General features: G+C 35.8%; 1 protein-coding gene across 4 annotated transcripts in view; it reads right to left on the reverse strand.

Moving 5' to 3' along the window:
- The window catches only part of ICE2 (interactor of little elongation complex ELL subunit 2), a 55,304-nt gene that overhangs the window by 35,033 nt on the left and 3,650 nt on the right, over nucleotides 1–16,621 (reverse strand). For 3 of the 4 annotated variants that reach the window (XM_045201391.2, XM_045201390.2, XM_024567762.3), the window contains 2 exons: nucleotides 8,679–8,940; nucleotides 7,451–7,570 (listed from right to left, as the gene is read on the reverse strand). In XM_045201391.2, coding sequence (XP_045057326.2) covers nucleotides 7,451–7,570; nucleotides 8,679–8,940 — 382 coding nt within the window. The remainder of the gene's footprint in view (nucleotides 1–7,450; nucleotides 7,571–8,678; nucleotides 8,941–16,621) is intronic. The other variant, XM_045201392.3, reaches the window with a different exon arrangement.

Below are 16,621 nucleotides of genomic sequence, written 5' to 3' on the forward strand. Positions count from 1 at the left end.
TTTCTGACACAGAGCTCCTAAAACCTGTACAATCCCCTGAGTGCTAGGAATGTCTTTTTTATGCTAATGAGCTGGCTGGTGGCACTAGGTAGCTCCAGGAGGGCTGCCAGAAAGACCAAGGCATGACGAGAGGGCTGGGACTTTTAGTCCTACTCCTCACCCCCAGGTAGGGAAGTTAGTCACTAATAGCCAATGATAATCAATCATGCCAACGAAGTCAAACATCAACGCCAAACCCTAAACTATGGGGTTCAGAGAGCTCCCAGGTGAGTATGTGGAGGTGCTGGAAGGGTGGTGTGCCCAGAGAGGGAATGAAAGCTCCGTGCCCCTTGCCCTATGCATCTCTCTTCCATTTGGCTGTTCCTGAGATATATTCTTTATAAAAAGTGAAAATAGCAAGTACTCTCCTGAATTTAGCAAAACTATTGAATCAGAGGCAGGGTTCACAGGAGCCCTAGGCTTGCTTACTATCTGGAAAGTTGGAGAATCGGTTGGTGTGGGGAAATCTTGGCCTCATCCCTCAACAAATTTGGTGTCAGTATTGAGTAGAAACAGCTCAGAATTGGGTATAAAATCTCAGTTTTACAAGATAAAGAGTTCTGGAGATTGGCTACACAACAATATGAATGTATTTAATACTCCTGAACTTGACACTTAAAAATGGTTAAGGTGGCAAATTTTATATTAGGAGTATTAAAAAAATTTTTTTAAAGGAAGGAAATTCTGACACTGTATGATTGAAACTTAATGACATTATGCTAAGTGAAAGAAGCCAATTACAAAGGGACAAATATTGTATATGAGGTACTTAGAGAAATCAAATTCATATAGATATAAAGAAGAATAATGGTTGCCAGGGGCTGGGGGAGGGGAAAATAATGACATATTTAATGGGTAGTTTCGGTTTGGGAGGATAAAACAGTTCTGGAGATGGACTGTAGAAATATGCTCACAACAGTGTGAATATATTTAATGCCATTTAACTGTACTTAAGAATGGCCAAAGTGGTACATTTTGTAGTTTGTTTGCTTATTTATTTAGAGAGGGTAAAGGAGGGAGAAAGAAAGGGAGAGAAACATCAGTCAGGTGCCTCTCATTCGCGCACCAACAGGGAAGTAACCCACAACCCAGGCATGTGCCCTGACTGGAATTGAACCAGCGACCTTTGGCTCTGCAAGACAGTGCCCAACCCACTAAGCCACACTGGTCAGGGCTCTTATATATATTTTAGCAAAAATAAAAAAAGAGAAAGAGAACCTGAAGAAAAACTGAGGTCTCAAGTCAGTATTTGGAGATCCCATAACGACAGAGTTGAGAAAATGAAGGAGAAGCAATCATTTAAAATGGCTGGGAATTTTCTAGAACTGAAGGATATGAATTCACAATAATGCAAATGTTAATAATAAAGGCATCAGCTAATAACACTCATGGAGTCTTTATCACCTTCTAGGTCCTATGCTAATGCTTTACATGATATATATCATTTAATCTTCAGGATAATGAATGTGGTGGGCAGCACTGTTTTAGTAAAGAAATTTAATGCGTTCCTAAAAAAAAAAAAAATGAATGAATGAAAGACAGACAGACAAAATGAACCAAACAGGAATAAAAAAAAATCACATTGCAACAAGATTGTAAAACACCAAAAATAAAGAAAGGTTAAAGAGAAAAGATAGATTCCCTAAAAGAAATGACTTTGAACAGATAACGCTTTTTAATAGCAATAACATGAGCCAGAAAAAGTAGAATTTTATTTTCAAATCTTAAGAAATACAGCAAACTGTCAACTTACAAGTATATATATAAAAAAAAAAACTATCTTACTAGAATGAGAGCAAAATAAATATATTTCCAGATTAAAAAAATTGTTTATCACCAAGAGAACTTCATCAAAGCAACATGTAGAACATACAGCATTTCAGGAATAATGAAGAGGACTTCAGGTTGTAGATTTGAGAAGAAAGGAAAAGGCAAAAAAATTAGATAACTTAAACATTGTATAAAATAGTAATATTAAGTAGGTCTTAAAAAGAGACAGCATTAAAACAACAGTATGAGTCAGGAGGATGTGATGAAAGTCAAAATGCTCTGTGGTCGTTGGAGCTATAGCTTAACAGAACAACACAGAGTTGTGAAAATTTCTCACAAATCACAGGTAACAAGGTAATTCAATGAGGGGACAATTCATTGTAAAAATTCAAGAGTAACCCCTAAGAGAAAAAAGAACCAAAACAAAACAATGTGTAAATGCCAAATCAATAGAGAGGAGAAAAGGAAGGAGCCAGGAGAGTCAATTCCTTTAAAAGAAGTAAAAGGAGTTGTTTAGAAAAAAATAAGACGAGTAGAAATAACAAGCAAGTCCATATACACCAATTATTATAATAAATGTAAATGAATAAACTTTCTAATTAAAAGATAAGCGAGGATCAGATTTTATTTAAAAAAGGATAAAAGGCAATCTAAGCATAATTTTGAGGTATTTGTAAAATCCAAGTTCTATAGATTCAAAGCAACCCAAGTGAAACTCCTACCTAGCATTTTGGTAGAAACTGACAAGCTAATAGCAAAATTTACATGGAAATGGAAAGGACCGATAAGGGCCAAAACAATTATAAAAAAAGAACAAAGTTGCAGGACTTCCACCACATGTTTCAAAACTTACTACAAGACTAGGAGGTATTGGTATAAAGTCATATATATAGATTGATGGAATAGAACAGAATTAGAAAACTGACCCACATGTCTACGGTGACAAGGCAATTCAACGAAGAAAAACATAGCTTTTTCAACCAATAGTTTTCGACAGAGTTTCTCCACATTGGCACTACTGACATTTTGGACCAGATAAGTCTTTATGGCCGTCCTGTACGTTGTAGGATACTGAGCAACATCCTTGGCTCTACCCACTAGATGCCAGAGGTACTCCTTTCTCACTTGGGACCACCAAAAATGTCTCCAGACATCTGCTGGGAGGCAAAAAGCACTCTTAAGTTGAAAATCACTACTCTAGAACTAGATATCCATACGAAAGAAAAATCAGCTTTGATCCAAACCTCACATCTTGAACAAAAAATAACTTGAACAAACACATTCAAATAAATTAAAACCATAAAGCCTCAAGATCAGGGTTTCTCAACACAACCACTATCAACATTTTGGGCTGGGTAGTTTTTTGTTGTGGGGATGTCATGAGTATTGTAGAATTTTTAGCAGTGTCCCTGGCCTCTAGTCAGTAGATACAAGTTTCAGTCTTCCAGTGAGACAACCAATTATGTCTCCAGACACAGATAAAGTCCAGGGACTGGGGGAGGGGGGAGGGGAGGATGTGAGACAGGGTAAAAGAGTAAAAGTGACCCCAGAAGAGAACCACCTGGGGTTGGCAAATATTTCCATGCAAGAACAGGTAAATGCAATAACCGTAAACATTCTGAAAAATTAAACTTCATTAAAATTAAAATTTTGGTTTTTTGAGAAATCCTGTTAAAAAATTAAAAAGCATGTCACAAACTGGGAGAAAACTGTATATAATGGACTTGTATGCAGAATATACAAAGAACTTTCAAGACTCAGAAATAAAAACAAATAAAATCAGCAAAAAATTTTAAGACATTTTCACAAAATATATACAAAGCCAGTAAGCACTTAAAAATGTTCAAACATCACTGCTTATCAGAGAAATACAAATTAACACTATAGTGAGATGCCACTACACACCAATTAGGTTGGCTAAAATGAAAAAAGAGGAACAATACTAAGTGTTGGTAAAAGTGTAGAACTGGAGCTCATATGTTGCTGGTGAGAGGGTTACATCTACTATGGTTCGCAGGCTCATTCCACTGAACCACACCAGCCAGGGCTGGAAACCTCTACTATGAAAAACAGTTTGGCAGTTTCTAATAAAATGTAACCACATTTGCCCTGACTGGTGTGGCTCAGTGGGTTGAGCACTGTTCCACAAAACCAAAGGGTTGCTGGTTTGATTCCTGGTCAGAGCACATGCCTGGTGTGTGGGCTGGGCCCCTGGTTAGACATGGGAGAGGCAACTGATTGGTGTTTCTCTCTCACATCGATGTTTCTCCCCCACTCTCTCTCCCTCCTGCTCTCTAAAAATAAATATTTTAAAAATATTCAATAAAATAAAATTTAACCAAATTTGTCATATGATTTACAAATTCTGCCCCTAGTTATTTACCCAAGAAAAATGAAAACATATGTCCCCAAAACACCTTGTACAAGAATGTGCATAGTAGCTTTATTCATACTTGCACCAAAATGGAAATAACACAAAGGTCCATCAACAGTTGAATTAATAAACCATTTTTTGCGTAAAAAATATAAAACAAAAAGGAACAAATTATGGATGCTTGTATCAATGTGAATGAATACGCAAACAATGCTGAGTGACAAAGAAGCCAGACATAAAAGAGTACACATTGCATGTGACTCAATTTTCAGGAAGCTCTAGAAAAGGCAAATCTAATCCACGGTGACAGAAAGCACATTGATGGTTTCCTGAGGGCACGGGTCAGAAGAGGCACAGAGATCTTTTCAGGTGTTGGAAATATGTCATACCATGACTGTGGTCAGGGTTACGTGTATATACATTTGTCAAAACTCATGGACATGCACTTAAAATGAATACTTACATGGAAATTATACCTCAATAAAATCGCTTTTAAAAGTTGAATGTGAATTGAAATGGAGATGATTCAGTATGTAAATGATATAAATGTAGTACAAATAATATAAATGTAGTACAATATAAATGTGGTCTGAACTTTTAAAAAAAAAGTAGAGAGTAGGGAGAACATATAAAAAATTTTTTTCAAACTATTTTCAGTAATCCTGTGGATTGGTAGTATTAGTATTGTTATTTTTCCTTTAAATATGTATCTCCTAGCTCCACCAACCCAGGAGCAATGAGCATCCCTAGTGCCCAGACTGCAGTCTTGAAATACCATTCCCCGCTTAAAAACACAGCAAAGCAAATAAACAAACGACGACGACAGCAAGAGCTCTAGAAAATGGCTGAGTCTAGAGCTGGAGAGAAGATGTTCGAAATGAGCCTCAAAGAGTAGAAGAGTGACTCACAAGGGTTCAAAAGTCAATATGCAGAGCCTGTCAACTAACCAAAGATGGTATTATTTGAGCTTCAAAAAGGATGCTTGCAGTGGACTAAACCCACTAAGTAGGTTTAATTCCAATATTTAATAATATTTAAAAAACAAAACACTGATCGCCATTGGAGAATAAGAAGGAATCTATTAATGTTTTTAAAACTGGTATATAAAGGGAAATAATCTATCTTTTTTCCCCTGCTACAGGAAATCAAAGAGCAGACGAGGGAAAACATGTCTTAATAAAATTATTCTGACTAATAAATAAAAATAAAGCGATTAGAATCTACAGTTTTGCAAACCCCAGTAAAGGAATGGATCTAGGCACGGAACATCACAAAAAGAAACAACAGGATATTATGTGTCACCTAATTAAAGAACACACCACAAATTATGTGTTCAGATTATGTGGCAAGACTAGTTCTAATCAAGCTTCTGGATCCCCCTGGTAATTTGTAAGAAATACGGAAAAAGAGGGACGTATTAAACATCATCATGAATACGCAATCAAAGTCTGCACTGGGGAAACTCCGCAGGTCAAATGACCCAGGTTCCTGCAAAGATAAAGTTTCAGAAAAAGAAAGGGATGGAGGGGGAACTTGTAGACTAAAAGAAACTTTTGTCAAAAGAAATAAAACTTCCAACATAGTATATAACCTATAAATTTTTTTTATTTAAATATACAAAGAACTCCCACATATAATATATTGGAAATCCAGAATAAAGTGCAAAACTGGAACAGTCAATTCATAAGAAATGAGCACCATGCATAAGAAAAGATGCACAGTCTTATGAAACATATAGTACCATAGCCTCCTTATTAGCTAAAACTAAAATGATTTTAACTATCAAACGTTGAGGATGTGGAGCAACAAAATTCTCATACGCTGATACATGGAATGCAAAGTGGTATAATTACCTCAGAAAAAGTTTGACATTACGTATATGCTGCAGTTGAAGATAATGCATTTTCTATAACCCAACAATTCCATTCATAATTTTATGCCCAGTAGAAATGTGTGCACATTTGCACCAGGAGAAAAGTATAAGACTTTGCATGGGAGCATTGCTTAGAATAGCTCCAAAAGGGAAACTACTCAAATTCTGATCAACAGAATAAACTGTACTTTATTCATAAAACGGAATAATGTACAGAAATGATCATGAATGGACTATAACTACACACGTGTGTATGAATCTCACAATCATAATAGTGAGTGAAAGAAGAAACAATTCTGTTCATATGAAAGAGTAAAATAATTCTGTTCATGTAAAATTCAAAAACAGCCAAGAGAGACTGAAGAACTAACAGAAAATAAAAAAAGGCATGGAAATTATCAGCACCACACTTGGGATTGTGAGGATCTTTTCAAGGAGGGAGAATGAGATTATCTAGGAAAGATACACAGGGGGCTTATGGGTTACAGGTGATGTTGTAGTTCTTGACTAGGAAAAGAATTACATGGAAATGTAATTATATTACATGTAAGTGTTCATTATATAATTCTTTGTTAAGCTGTATATATTTGTTCTTATAGTTTTCCATTGGTACATTACATTTCATAATATAAAATTAAAATTTTAAAACATTAAGTAAATGTTAAAAATATCACTGAATCTTTGGGATGGAGAAGTAAAATATAAATTTTGAGATGAAATGTTTTGACAAGTCAATCTAGCTAAAAAAGCAAGACATACGCAAAATAGAGGAAAAAGTGAAGGCTATGCAAAGTGTGTGCTAAAGCTAACCCCTGTGTTCTGTTAAAGGTCAACTGCATATATTAATAGTAATTACTTAAGTAGGTTACTCTAAATTTCTCCCAGGCCCACTGAATGATGGTAAGGTACAAGGCAGAGTGACTTACATGCTTTGCCAATAAATTTGCATGTATTATTTATATAAAAATGCACTCACAGTTGAAAATTATCATTTGGTAGTTGCTTACCAGAAAGATAATAAATACAAATTTATGTGACTAAGTTTTAAAGGACCATTTAGATTTTTAATGACTAAGTTAACTCCTTAAATACCCATTATCTCATAAGGGAAATCATTGCCTCAGATCAAAGCATCCATTTGAGTAAAATATTAACTCTCAAATACAGTAGTTGGAGCAGTAAAAGAAAAAAGAATATACTATAGTACATGATTTTGTCACATTAGCACAGTATTTCTATTATTCATATACACCATAAAAAAACTATTTATTTGGTCTCTAAATTGGTAATACTGATACTTCCATATGCATTTGACAGGATCATCACACACTTTAAAATGCTGCTATTGCCCATTACTTGGCAGTTTAAGTAAACGTTAGTTGTTTGTTTTTTACCTCTGTGAAGAGACGTGCATCATCAGAAAGCATATTATAATCCTGTGCACATTTCTTTGCAGAATTCTGTAAAAACTTTAAGAATTCAGTAACTTCTTCGTTCACGTGTTTTTTCATATCCTAGTTTTTAAAAAAGTAGACATATAGAATAAGCAGCTTGGTTAAAAACAATCACCTCAATCACTGCTCTAATAATTTGGAATTAAAGAATAATTAAAAGTATCATATCCAAAGCAAAAATCACAAAGAAAAGGCTGATTAAGATTATTATACAATAATGACATACTTGTTACTAAAAACTCCTCAAAAATAGAAAAGAAAATGACTAATACTACAATATACACTTTGGAATTAGTAAGCTTATTTTACAAAATGGTCTTAATTAACAAAAACAAAAACCACTCCCAAATGGAAAAATGAGCAAACAAAATGAATAGGTAAATTACAAAAGAAGAAACAGATATGGCTTATAAACACATGAGAAATGTTTATTTGATTAGCAATCACTGTAAATTAATGTAAAACGAGGGATCACCATTTCACCCTATTGAATTAGAGGAAAACAAAGGTAATGCCCAGTATTAGTGAAGATACTGAAAACCAAACCAAAACAAAAAAACCCCTTTCATACAATGGTGGTAAAAAGAAGTTGGCTTAAGCTTTTTGTAGAGCAATTTACCCATGGGTAAATGCGTATCAAAGCCTTAAAGACATGTGTAGCTCTTGATATGGCAGGTTTGTTTTAAAATTTTTATCTTAAGGAAACAATCATAGATATAAGCAGTTTCCAACAACGATGTCAGTACAGCATCATTTATATAGTTGAGAATTTGGAAACTACTTAATTAAAGTAATAAACAAAAATTTAACTTGGTTCACGGACCCATGCAAAGCCCTTCTGCTAGCACTAAAGATGAACTGGAGAGAAATACGCTCAGAATAAGAGCAACGTGCCTGAACTGTACCAGAACCAATAAAGGACTTAAAGCACCATTTTGTCCATCAATTAATCTCCTCCATTTTCCATTTTTGGTTCTATGATTTTTATTTATTTTTAAATTTTTATTGTTGTTCAAGTACAGTTGTCTCCATTTCCCCCTCCACCACTGTCCTCTGCTCCACTCACCCCTTGTTTCTATGATTGCACCTAAAAACATAAAAGCAAATTAAAAGTGTTTCCTAACTTTTAAGTATGTTTTTTTCTGAAGCTGAAGAACAGAATACATACCAAATACTGCAAGTAGTCATTTTTATTTATTCCAATAGCTTTGGAATTAGCAGAAATTTTTGAGTATTTAACCAAGAGGTCCACATAAGTCCTCTGCTCTCTCTGTGAGAAACGAGAGAAACGAGGATAAGGAACTCTTGGTTTTGGAAGAAGAACCATTCCAACTGTGGTTTTAACTTTTTCCTTTGCTTGAGTTGCTGTACTAACTGCTGCCTCATTTTCTACAGAACTTGCTGATGCATTCAAATTTTCTCCCATACGCCTGAAAAAAAAAATACAATTTACAAATATGTGCTTTTCACATGAAGATTACTATCATGGAACTTTATGATTCTTAATCACCAGGGAGAATATAGCGTGATTAACACAGTAAATCCTGAATTATTATCTAACTTTGCCACCTGCATTCTGACGTCTAGCTATTTTGTGTAAATTAAGTATTCTGCAGGATGGGATCACATTACAAACTCACCTTCAATTATCTGATGGAAAGGAAGAGGCGTACTCCTTAGACAAGTTATTCAATTTGGAAGTTTTTTCCCTCTATTGAAGAGAGGTAAATCACTCTTGCCAATTACATATGCAGATATTCATGTTTACATTTTAGTTGCTTTATAATGCTTAAATTTTTCAGTAAGATATATCAGTTACTATGATGAACAAAAGCCAGAGAGCAGGTTATGATATGGTCACAAGCTTGAAGTTAACCAATTCACTGAGATTCTAATTCTCTGGTTTCCTCTGCTTCAATTATCTCAAGAATTAAAGAGAGAAATTCCACCTGTGTGTCATATTTTATAAAAATATGAAGTTGTATAATCCTCTATCACTTGTGTACATGGCTAAATCCATGGAAATGTCTTTATGCTTTGTATGGATGCAAAAGAGAACCTTGGCATATCTGTAATGAAATGCACTGGAGTGAGTAGTTAGAGAAACTGTTACCATATTTGTTTATGAAATGCTATCCCCAATTTTGGAAAAATCACCTTACCACTCCAATTAAAGTATATGAATACAAATTTGTTATCTTGTTCATACTGTCTCCTGATATTCAGCTGTTATAATCTACATTTTATTTACATTTTAAAGTAAACATGTAATGGGGTGCAGAGCAGGGGTCCCCTGATATATTCCCCACAAACCTCGGTTGGGGGAGGTAGACAATATGGATATGGTGTCTAAGATACTTTGCTGTGGCCAGTTCAGAGCTGTGCTACTACCCTAGGCAAAAGGTGTAAGTGGTTTTCAGAGTCAAGTGACTCATGACATAGCCAGGGGAGGTGGATGCCCACCCTGGATGCCCTGCCACGGGGAACTCTTGCCCTGACTAAAGATGGCAGCTGAAAGAAGGTAAAAGATACCGGGGAATTGGCGAAAGTAGCACATCCTAGGAGGGACCAGATGTGAGGTCACTTAGGAAGTTCTGGGCTAAGCATTTAAAATAAGGGCAGTCTGAAAGAGAATGGGATTCCACCATGTAGCCTGGGGTAGGAAGGAAGAATTGCACTGTGAGGTCTGAAAGGGAGGAGGAAGCCATGCAGGAGGAAAGGGTGTAAGGAGAGAGCTGATGGAGCTGTGCGGGGACCTGCCTAACCAAGCATGGATTCGTGGCAGGTGCTTGGAGCCAAAATGGGACTGCTGAGCTGCAGACTTCTGCTGCTCTGAAGCATGTACGGAGAAGTCACTCTCCTGGGACATGTGCCTCCCTGGATGTCACCATGATCCAGTGTAACATGGCACATGTTCCCCTGAACCTTACATGGAGGCTGAGGACAACGTACCCCAGATTTTGAAGGAGAGAGCTGCTGCAAGAAGATGGAGACTCTGAAACCCACAAGAGAATCTTCCAGAGAGGATGGAGACCTGTTTGCACAGCTGGCTTAAGCACAGATGGGGATATGGGGAACTTCTGGGCATGGTTCTGGCTCATAGCCTTTTGGGACGCAAGGGAAGTGACAGGTCATGGGAGGGCAGGGCTCTGAGCAGGAGAGCTCTCAGCCCTTACCCCCCAGGTTGGAGTCCTGTAAATAAAAACCTGTTTCCTTCAACACTAACTGTTGGGTCATGCATCAAGGCGTCATGTGGACAAGCCCTGGTTCGCTTGGTTACACACACACACACACACACACACTGTATTTTCTTAGCCTCGACAACTCTAATTTCTATGACAGTAATTATTCCCTGTATTTGGTTCCAAATTTAACAACAATGATAACCCAAGAGAAAGGAAAAGTAATGAGAAAGAGGAATGTGTTGATTCATTCTTTATTCCTCCATTAATTAATATTTATTGAGTGATTATCATGTGCCAGACCTATATCAGGTACTAGAGATACAACCAACATTGAGCATGATACAATCTCTACTCTCTAGGACCTTACGATCAAGCAGATAAAATGAACGGGGAAGAAAGAAAATGAAATATGTACATCAATACAATGTGACTATGGAGCTCTAAGGTTAGCAAACTAAACACACTGAATAGGTGACTGAGCGGAATCCTAAGGACATCAAGATCAGGAATTCAGAGGGAAAGGGGGAGGGGCAGGAAATATCCAGAGCAGTGGTTCTTAGTTATAACAGTATTAATTCCCTAAGGGCATTCTGGAAGCCTGTGGATGCATCTGGGCTGTCAAAAAAGAGGGAAAGAATTGAAGGCATTCAGAGGTGAGAAATACTTCCTGCCTATAATATATGATGGTGTTCAGCACAACTTTCAAAGGTCTATTCGGGCTTTCTGTTATATACAAGTAAGTCTGGTCTGTTATTGTCTTTTTTCTTTTATTTAGTGATTTTAGAGAGAGGAAGGGAAAGGAAGGGAACGGAAGAAACATTCATTTGGTGTTCCACTTAATTTATGCATTCATTGATGGATTCTTGTGTGTGCCCTGACCAGAGAGCAAACCCACAACCTTGGCGTATCAGGATGACACTCTAACCCACTGAGCTACCTGGCCAGGGCCTAATATTACTTAACAGTACATTTTATTCCCTTTGGCTTTCTTATGATTCTTTTATGGCAGTGATTCTCAACCTTTTCCATCTCATGGTACCCATAAACTAATTACTAAAATTCTGCAGCACACCAAAATACATATTTTTTGCTGATCTGACAAAAAATAGGTATAATTTTGATTCACTCACATTGGACAACTATTATTTTGTTGGCTGCTGTCATTTTTTTATTTGACAATCTAAGGGAAGAGAGGTCAGTGCCCCTGACAAAATAGTCAGGTACTGTATGTTTTAAAAGCCCTTAGGCACACCAGTTGAAAAATCACTGCTTTATAGTATAAATTACATTTCTTAAATCCAACCTTATTCACTTTAGCTAGTGCATTTGACTACTTCATTATATATCTTCTTGCTGCAATATTTTAGGAATTTACATATTAAAACATATATTAGAATATAAATCTTTTTTCTTTTACTCACATTTATATATCTAGGATATTATTTCTAAATATTATGTCTGTGGGTATTATTAACTATGAATTTCAATTCAGACTAGTAAAGGAGGTATCTTGTTTCTTACAAGTATTTATGAAAAATGGGAGGGTTTTGGCCTGATAAGGTTGAGAATTACTAATCTAGATTTGAACCTGGACAAAGGGTGAGTTAAGCTTCACCCAAAACTAACATTGACTTGTTTTAAGTCAACTTTATAATATTAGAATAAATATGGTAAAAATTCCAAAATTTTTAGAAGACTTAAGGTCCCAAACAAAGCAGAAATATTCAAGACCACTCCTTTAGAGCTAAACTATGGATGGAGAATTAATCAAGAGAGTTGGTTAGTAAATGGGAAAAGAATTATGAAAATTAGGGATGCTTAGATTGGCTCTGAAAATAATACAGGTGAAAGAAGACATACTTAGTGACTAAAGTTTTTCCCATAACTATATAAAAATGAGCATATTTTAGGTTAACAAAATGAATATTAACTGCTGATCTTGGGAGAAATGTATCACAGCAAATTGATTTTTCACTAGAAAATGTCTTGAGAGCTATTCAAACCTTACAGTATTGTGTCCACAACTCTTAACAATACTGCTTCACAGCTGTCTCTCTGAATACGAGAACATGTCTGTCCTTGTGGCACAAACTGGCAAATTTAATTAAGCTGCTGCAGCAACAAGATGCTGACTCAGATATGCCAGAGTAGGAATGTCAAGAATTTCCAGCAGTTTAAATTGGCTACATTCAGCAAAGAACGAGATGGCAGCACATCAAGATCATTTCTGTGTGTGGTGCTGTCAAAATCTTCATCAGGGTGCAAGCCGAGAGGATCTGACAGGGTTTCTCTACCCACACTTACAGCATTATATTTTATTTCAGTTGAAGGTCTGAAGTTTTCCCCCTTCACTTTGTCTACTACTCATTCTTCCTTTTTACTGAAAGTTTCTATGGAAAAAAGGCAGAATTCAAAAGTTCAAGTTTCCTAATTTTTAAGTCTACTGGTTTGGGCAGCTTCTTTAAGTAGCGTTTGGAAATGGAGCTTGCTTCTAGTCTTCATCTGAAGTCTACCTCTACCTCCCAAATTTGATTTACTTTTCTATATTAAACACATTAAAATTTGATAGCTGTTTTTCTATTTACAGCTACTCACCCCCTTGTTGGCAACTCAGGTATAAATGTCTACAACCAGACACTTTAAATTTGAAAAGAAGGCAAATGTTTACCTTTCAATGAAGGGTTGTATAAAAACTTCACAGTGTTGAAAGTTGTGTAATTAGTGTTCTTAATATCTTACCAAATGTTAGAGAATAAAAATACAAAATTAAAGCTAACAAAAATTTTATATTCTTCTTAGTTTTCAATCCAGAAAACAGTTGTAAATTAATAGTCTGAAAATCCATTCCTTACTGTAAAACTTAATAAACCTCAAGATTAGCAACAAAGACTAAAAATAGATGAAATCAATGCCCTCATCTTTATTTTTCTACATTAAAAGGTAAATTATAATAAAATACTTTGTGCTATATATAGTAATCTACAGAAGAACAAGCATATTCTAGGGAAAAAATTTTAGGAGTTAGGTGAACCCTAATGCCAGTAAGATGTCCTCCCCTTACATAATCCAGACTATAACCCACCCCTGGAATATGCTGAACAGTAGTGGACTTGTAAACAACCATTAAAATAATCAAGAAGCAGTGGCAGGATAAAAAAAGGTTAATATTAGAAATTTTTAGTCTGATAAAAAAAGATGAAGACTGAGATAAAAGTTCTTAAAATTGTGAGAATTTTTTTTTAAGGTAAAGCTGTATGTTCACTAAATACCAGGATACCAGAATTGGTAGGCATTCTATTATTCAAATAGACAAAGGCAATTCTTTATTTAATAAGTTTTAAAGAAATTACTTATCCCTAAGACACAGTACAAGTTGAATAACAGAAATAACCAGAGATGTACATTTATAAGGAATCTATTGTCGTACCCGTCTATAGCTGATATTAGTCAGGACATAATTATGCAGTTTTGGAAGAAGAATATTGCTTCTGAAATTGCCTCTTTTAAAATATCTACTTTTGAAATTGTCTCTTTAATACAACTTTTGCTTGTTTTTATATGAACCTACATGTTAATTTCATGGAATCAAAAAAAGTGCTTGTTTCATTAATGGGTTTTTTTGTGGTTTTTTTTTTTTTTTGGTGGAGTTTATTTACGCATGTGGACCCAGAGGAGGCAGTCTCCAAATTCTGGGCCTCATTAATGTCTTTAATGGCAATCTGGCAATATCTGTCAAAATAAAAGCACATACAAACTCACCTCTTATAGAAATTTATTCTAGTTTTTATACCAGCACATGTACAAAAAGGATGCTGTTTATAGTAGTAAAGGAACAGAGATGACCTAAATGAATATCAATAGGGTTAATTAATTGATTCCACAGACACATCCTCAAAGGTTCAAATTCCAAAGGTTGGGCTGAGCCCTGGCTGGTGCGGCTCAGTGGATTGAGTGCTGGCCTGAGAGCCAGGGGGTCATCGGTTCGATTCCTAGTCAGGGCACATGCCTGGGTTGCGGTCCAGGTCCTCAGTAGGGGGCTCGTGAGAGGCAACCACACATTGATGTTTCTCTCCTTTTCTCCCTCCCTTCCCCTCTCTCTAAAAGTAAACAAACTCTTTAAAAAAAAAAAAAGGTTGAGTTGAGAGTGCAAAATCAGTATTTTTTAAAAAGATCCAGAGTCTGATGAGCCAGCATGGTAAGCCTAAAAATGAAGACAGCAAACAAGACTGAGAAACTCCACAGTCACCAGACTAGGAGGAAAACTAGAGTAAGATATCTCCATAGTCAACAGCTTATTGATGTTGAGAGGAGCAATCTTAGACCAGAAAGGGTGGAAGCCAGATTACAGCGGGATGTTCTGTGAAAGCAAGGCCTGTGAGCTACACAATGAAGGGAAGTTTTTTTATACTGTTTTTTAAATCCATTCTCCCAATTTGTCTTTTGATTGGAGAGTTCAGTGCATTTAAAGTAATTATTGATAGGGAAGGACTTACTATTGCCATTTTATTGTTTCAGCATGTTACATTATTATTGTCCGTCGTTTCCTCCCAGCAAGCATATACAAGTCTTTAAAGGGGTCTAAGCACAAAGGGACAAAGAGGTAAGAGAGTAACTAGGAGGGAATCTGGCGACCAGGGATTAAAGACAGGGAAAGCATAAACACTTCTAAATATAGGCATACCTCCAAGATTATCGTGGGTTTGGTTCCAGACCACTGCAATAAAGCAAATTTCACAATAAAGCGAGTGATAAGGTAGTGTGGGCACACTTTTGTAGGTAGTGGTCTTGCCTTCAGTTGGTACAAACATAATACCTGTGAAGCCCAATTAAAGGAGGCATGCCTGTACTGATCCAGAGAGAACAAAGATACAGGAGTAAGAGGGGATGTTGACAGTAAGGGTACTGAGAAGGCAGGAAAAGATGGGGTCCCATTTGACGAAGAGGCTGAAAATATACTACTTCTACTGCAAAATGAGGGGACAAAGGATGAAAGTAAATGTTGAGCTCCCCAGAAGCTTCCTAATTCCTCATTTGGCATATTTACTCATTTCTAGTAAACCTGATTACTTGGTTTCAAGATTCATCCACAATACTGTAGACACAACCAATCGCAAAGGAAAGAAGAGCTGTTAGAAGTCAAGCAAGCAGTGAGAAGGGAAAATGATCAATTAATGGGTATTTTCATTCCAGAGAGGGGGAGAAAAATTGGCAATTCGGTAGTATCTATTAAAATATTATATGCCAGCTAACCATTTATATGAATTTATCTCAGAAATGACTATAAAAAGTTCACAGATGTAAAGTTTATAATTTCAAAAAAGGAACACAAACATTTTGCAATATAAGACTAGCTAAATGAATGAAAAAGTACATTTATGTAATGAATATGCAATTATTAAGAAGACTGAGCTATACGCAGAGATATAGATATAGGAAGTATTATTTTAAATAAAAAACTATAAAAGTTTTATACTATTTGTAGTATTATATAGCATTGTATTATATAGCATTTGTAGTATTATATAGCACAGAAAAAGTTCATTTAGTTTTTTCCATATGATGGCTGTAGTAGTGCTTAGCTGTCTTTAACTTCATTGAAAACAATTTTGTTAGATTGTATTGTGAGAGCTGTCATATCAGCATGCGTTTTAAAAAAACTTATCAAAAAACGTGTTTTTTGTGCAGCCATTTTAATATTGAAGGTAGAAGAAAATACGCAACATTTTCAGTGTACTATGCTTTATTATTGCAAGAAAGGCAAAAATGCCAACTGAAACACACAAAAAAAGATTTGTGTAGAATATGGAGAAGGTGCTGTGACTGATTGAATGTGTCAAAAGTGGTTTGCGAGTTTCTTGGTACTATTGACATTTTGACCAAATAAATATTTGCTGTAGGGGCTGTCTTATGCATTGGAAGATGGTTA

The sequence above is a fragment of the Desmodus rotundus genome, chromosome 7 (genome assembly GCF_022682495.2).
Source record: "Desmodus rotundus isolate HL8 chromosome 7, HLdesRot8A.1, whole genome shotgun sequence".
In the NCBI taxonomy this organism is placed as follows: Eukaryota; Metazoa; Chordata; class Mammalia; order Chiroptera; family Phyllostomidae; genus Desmodus; species Desmodus rotundus.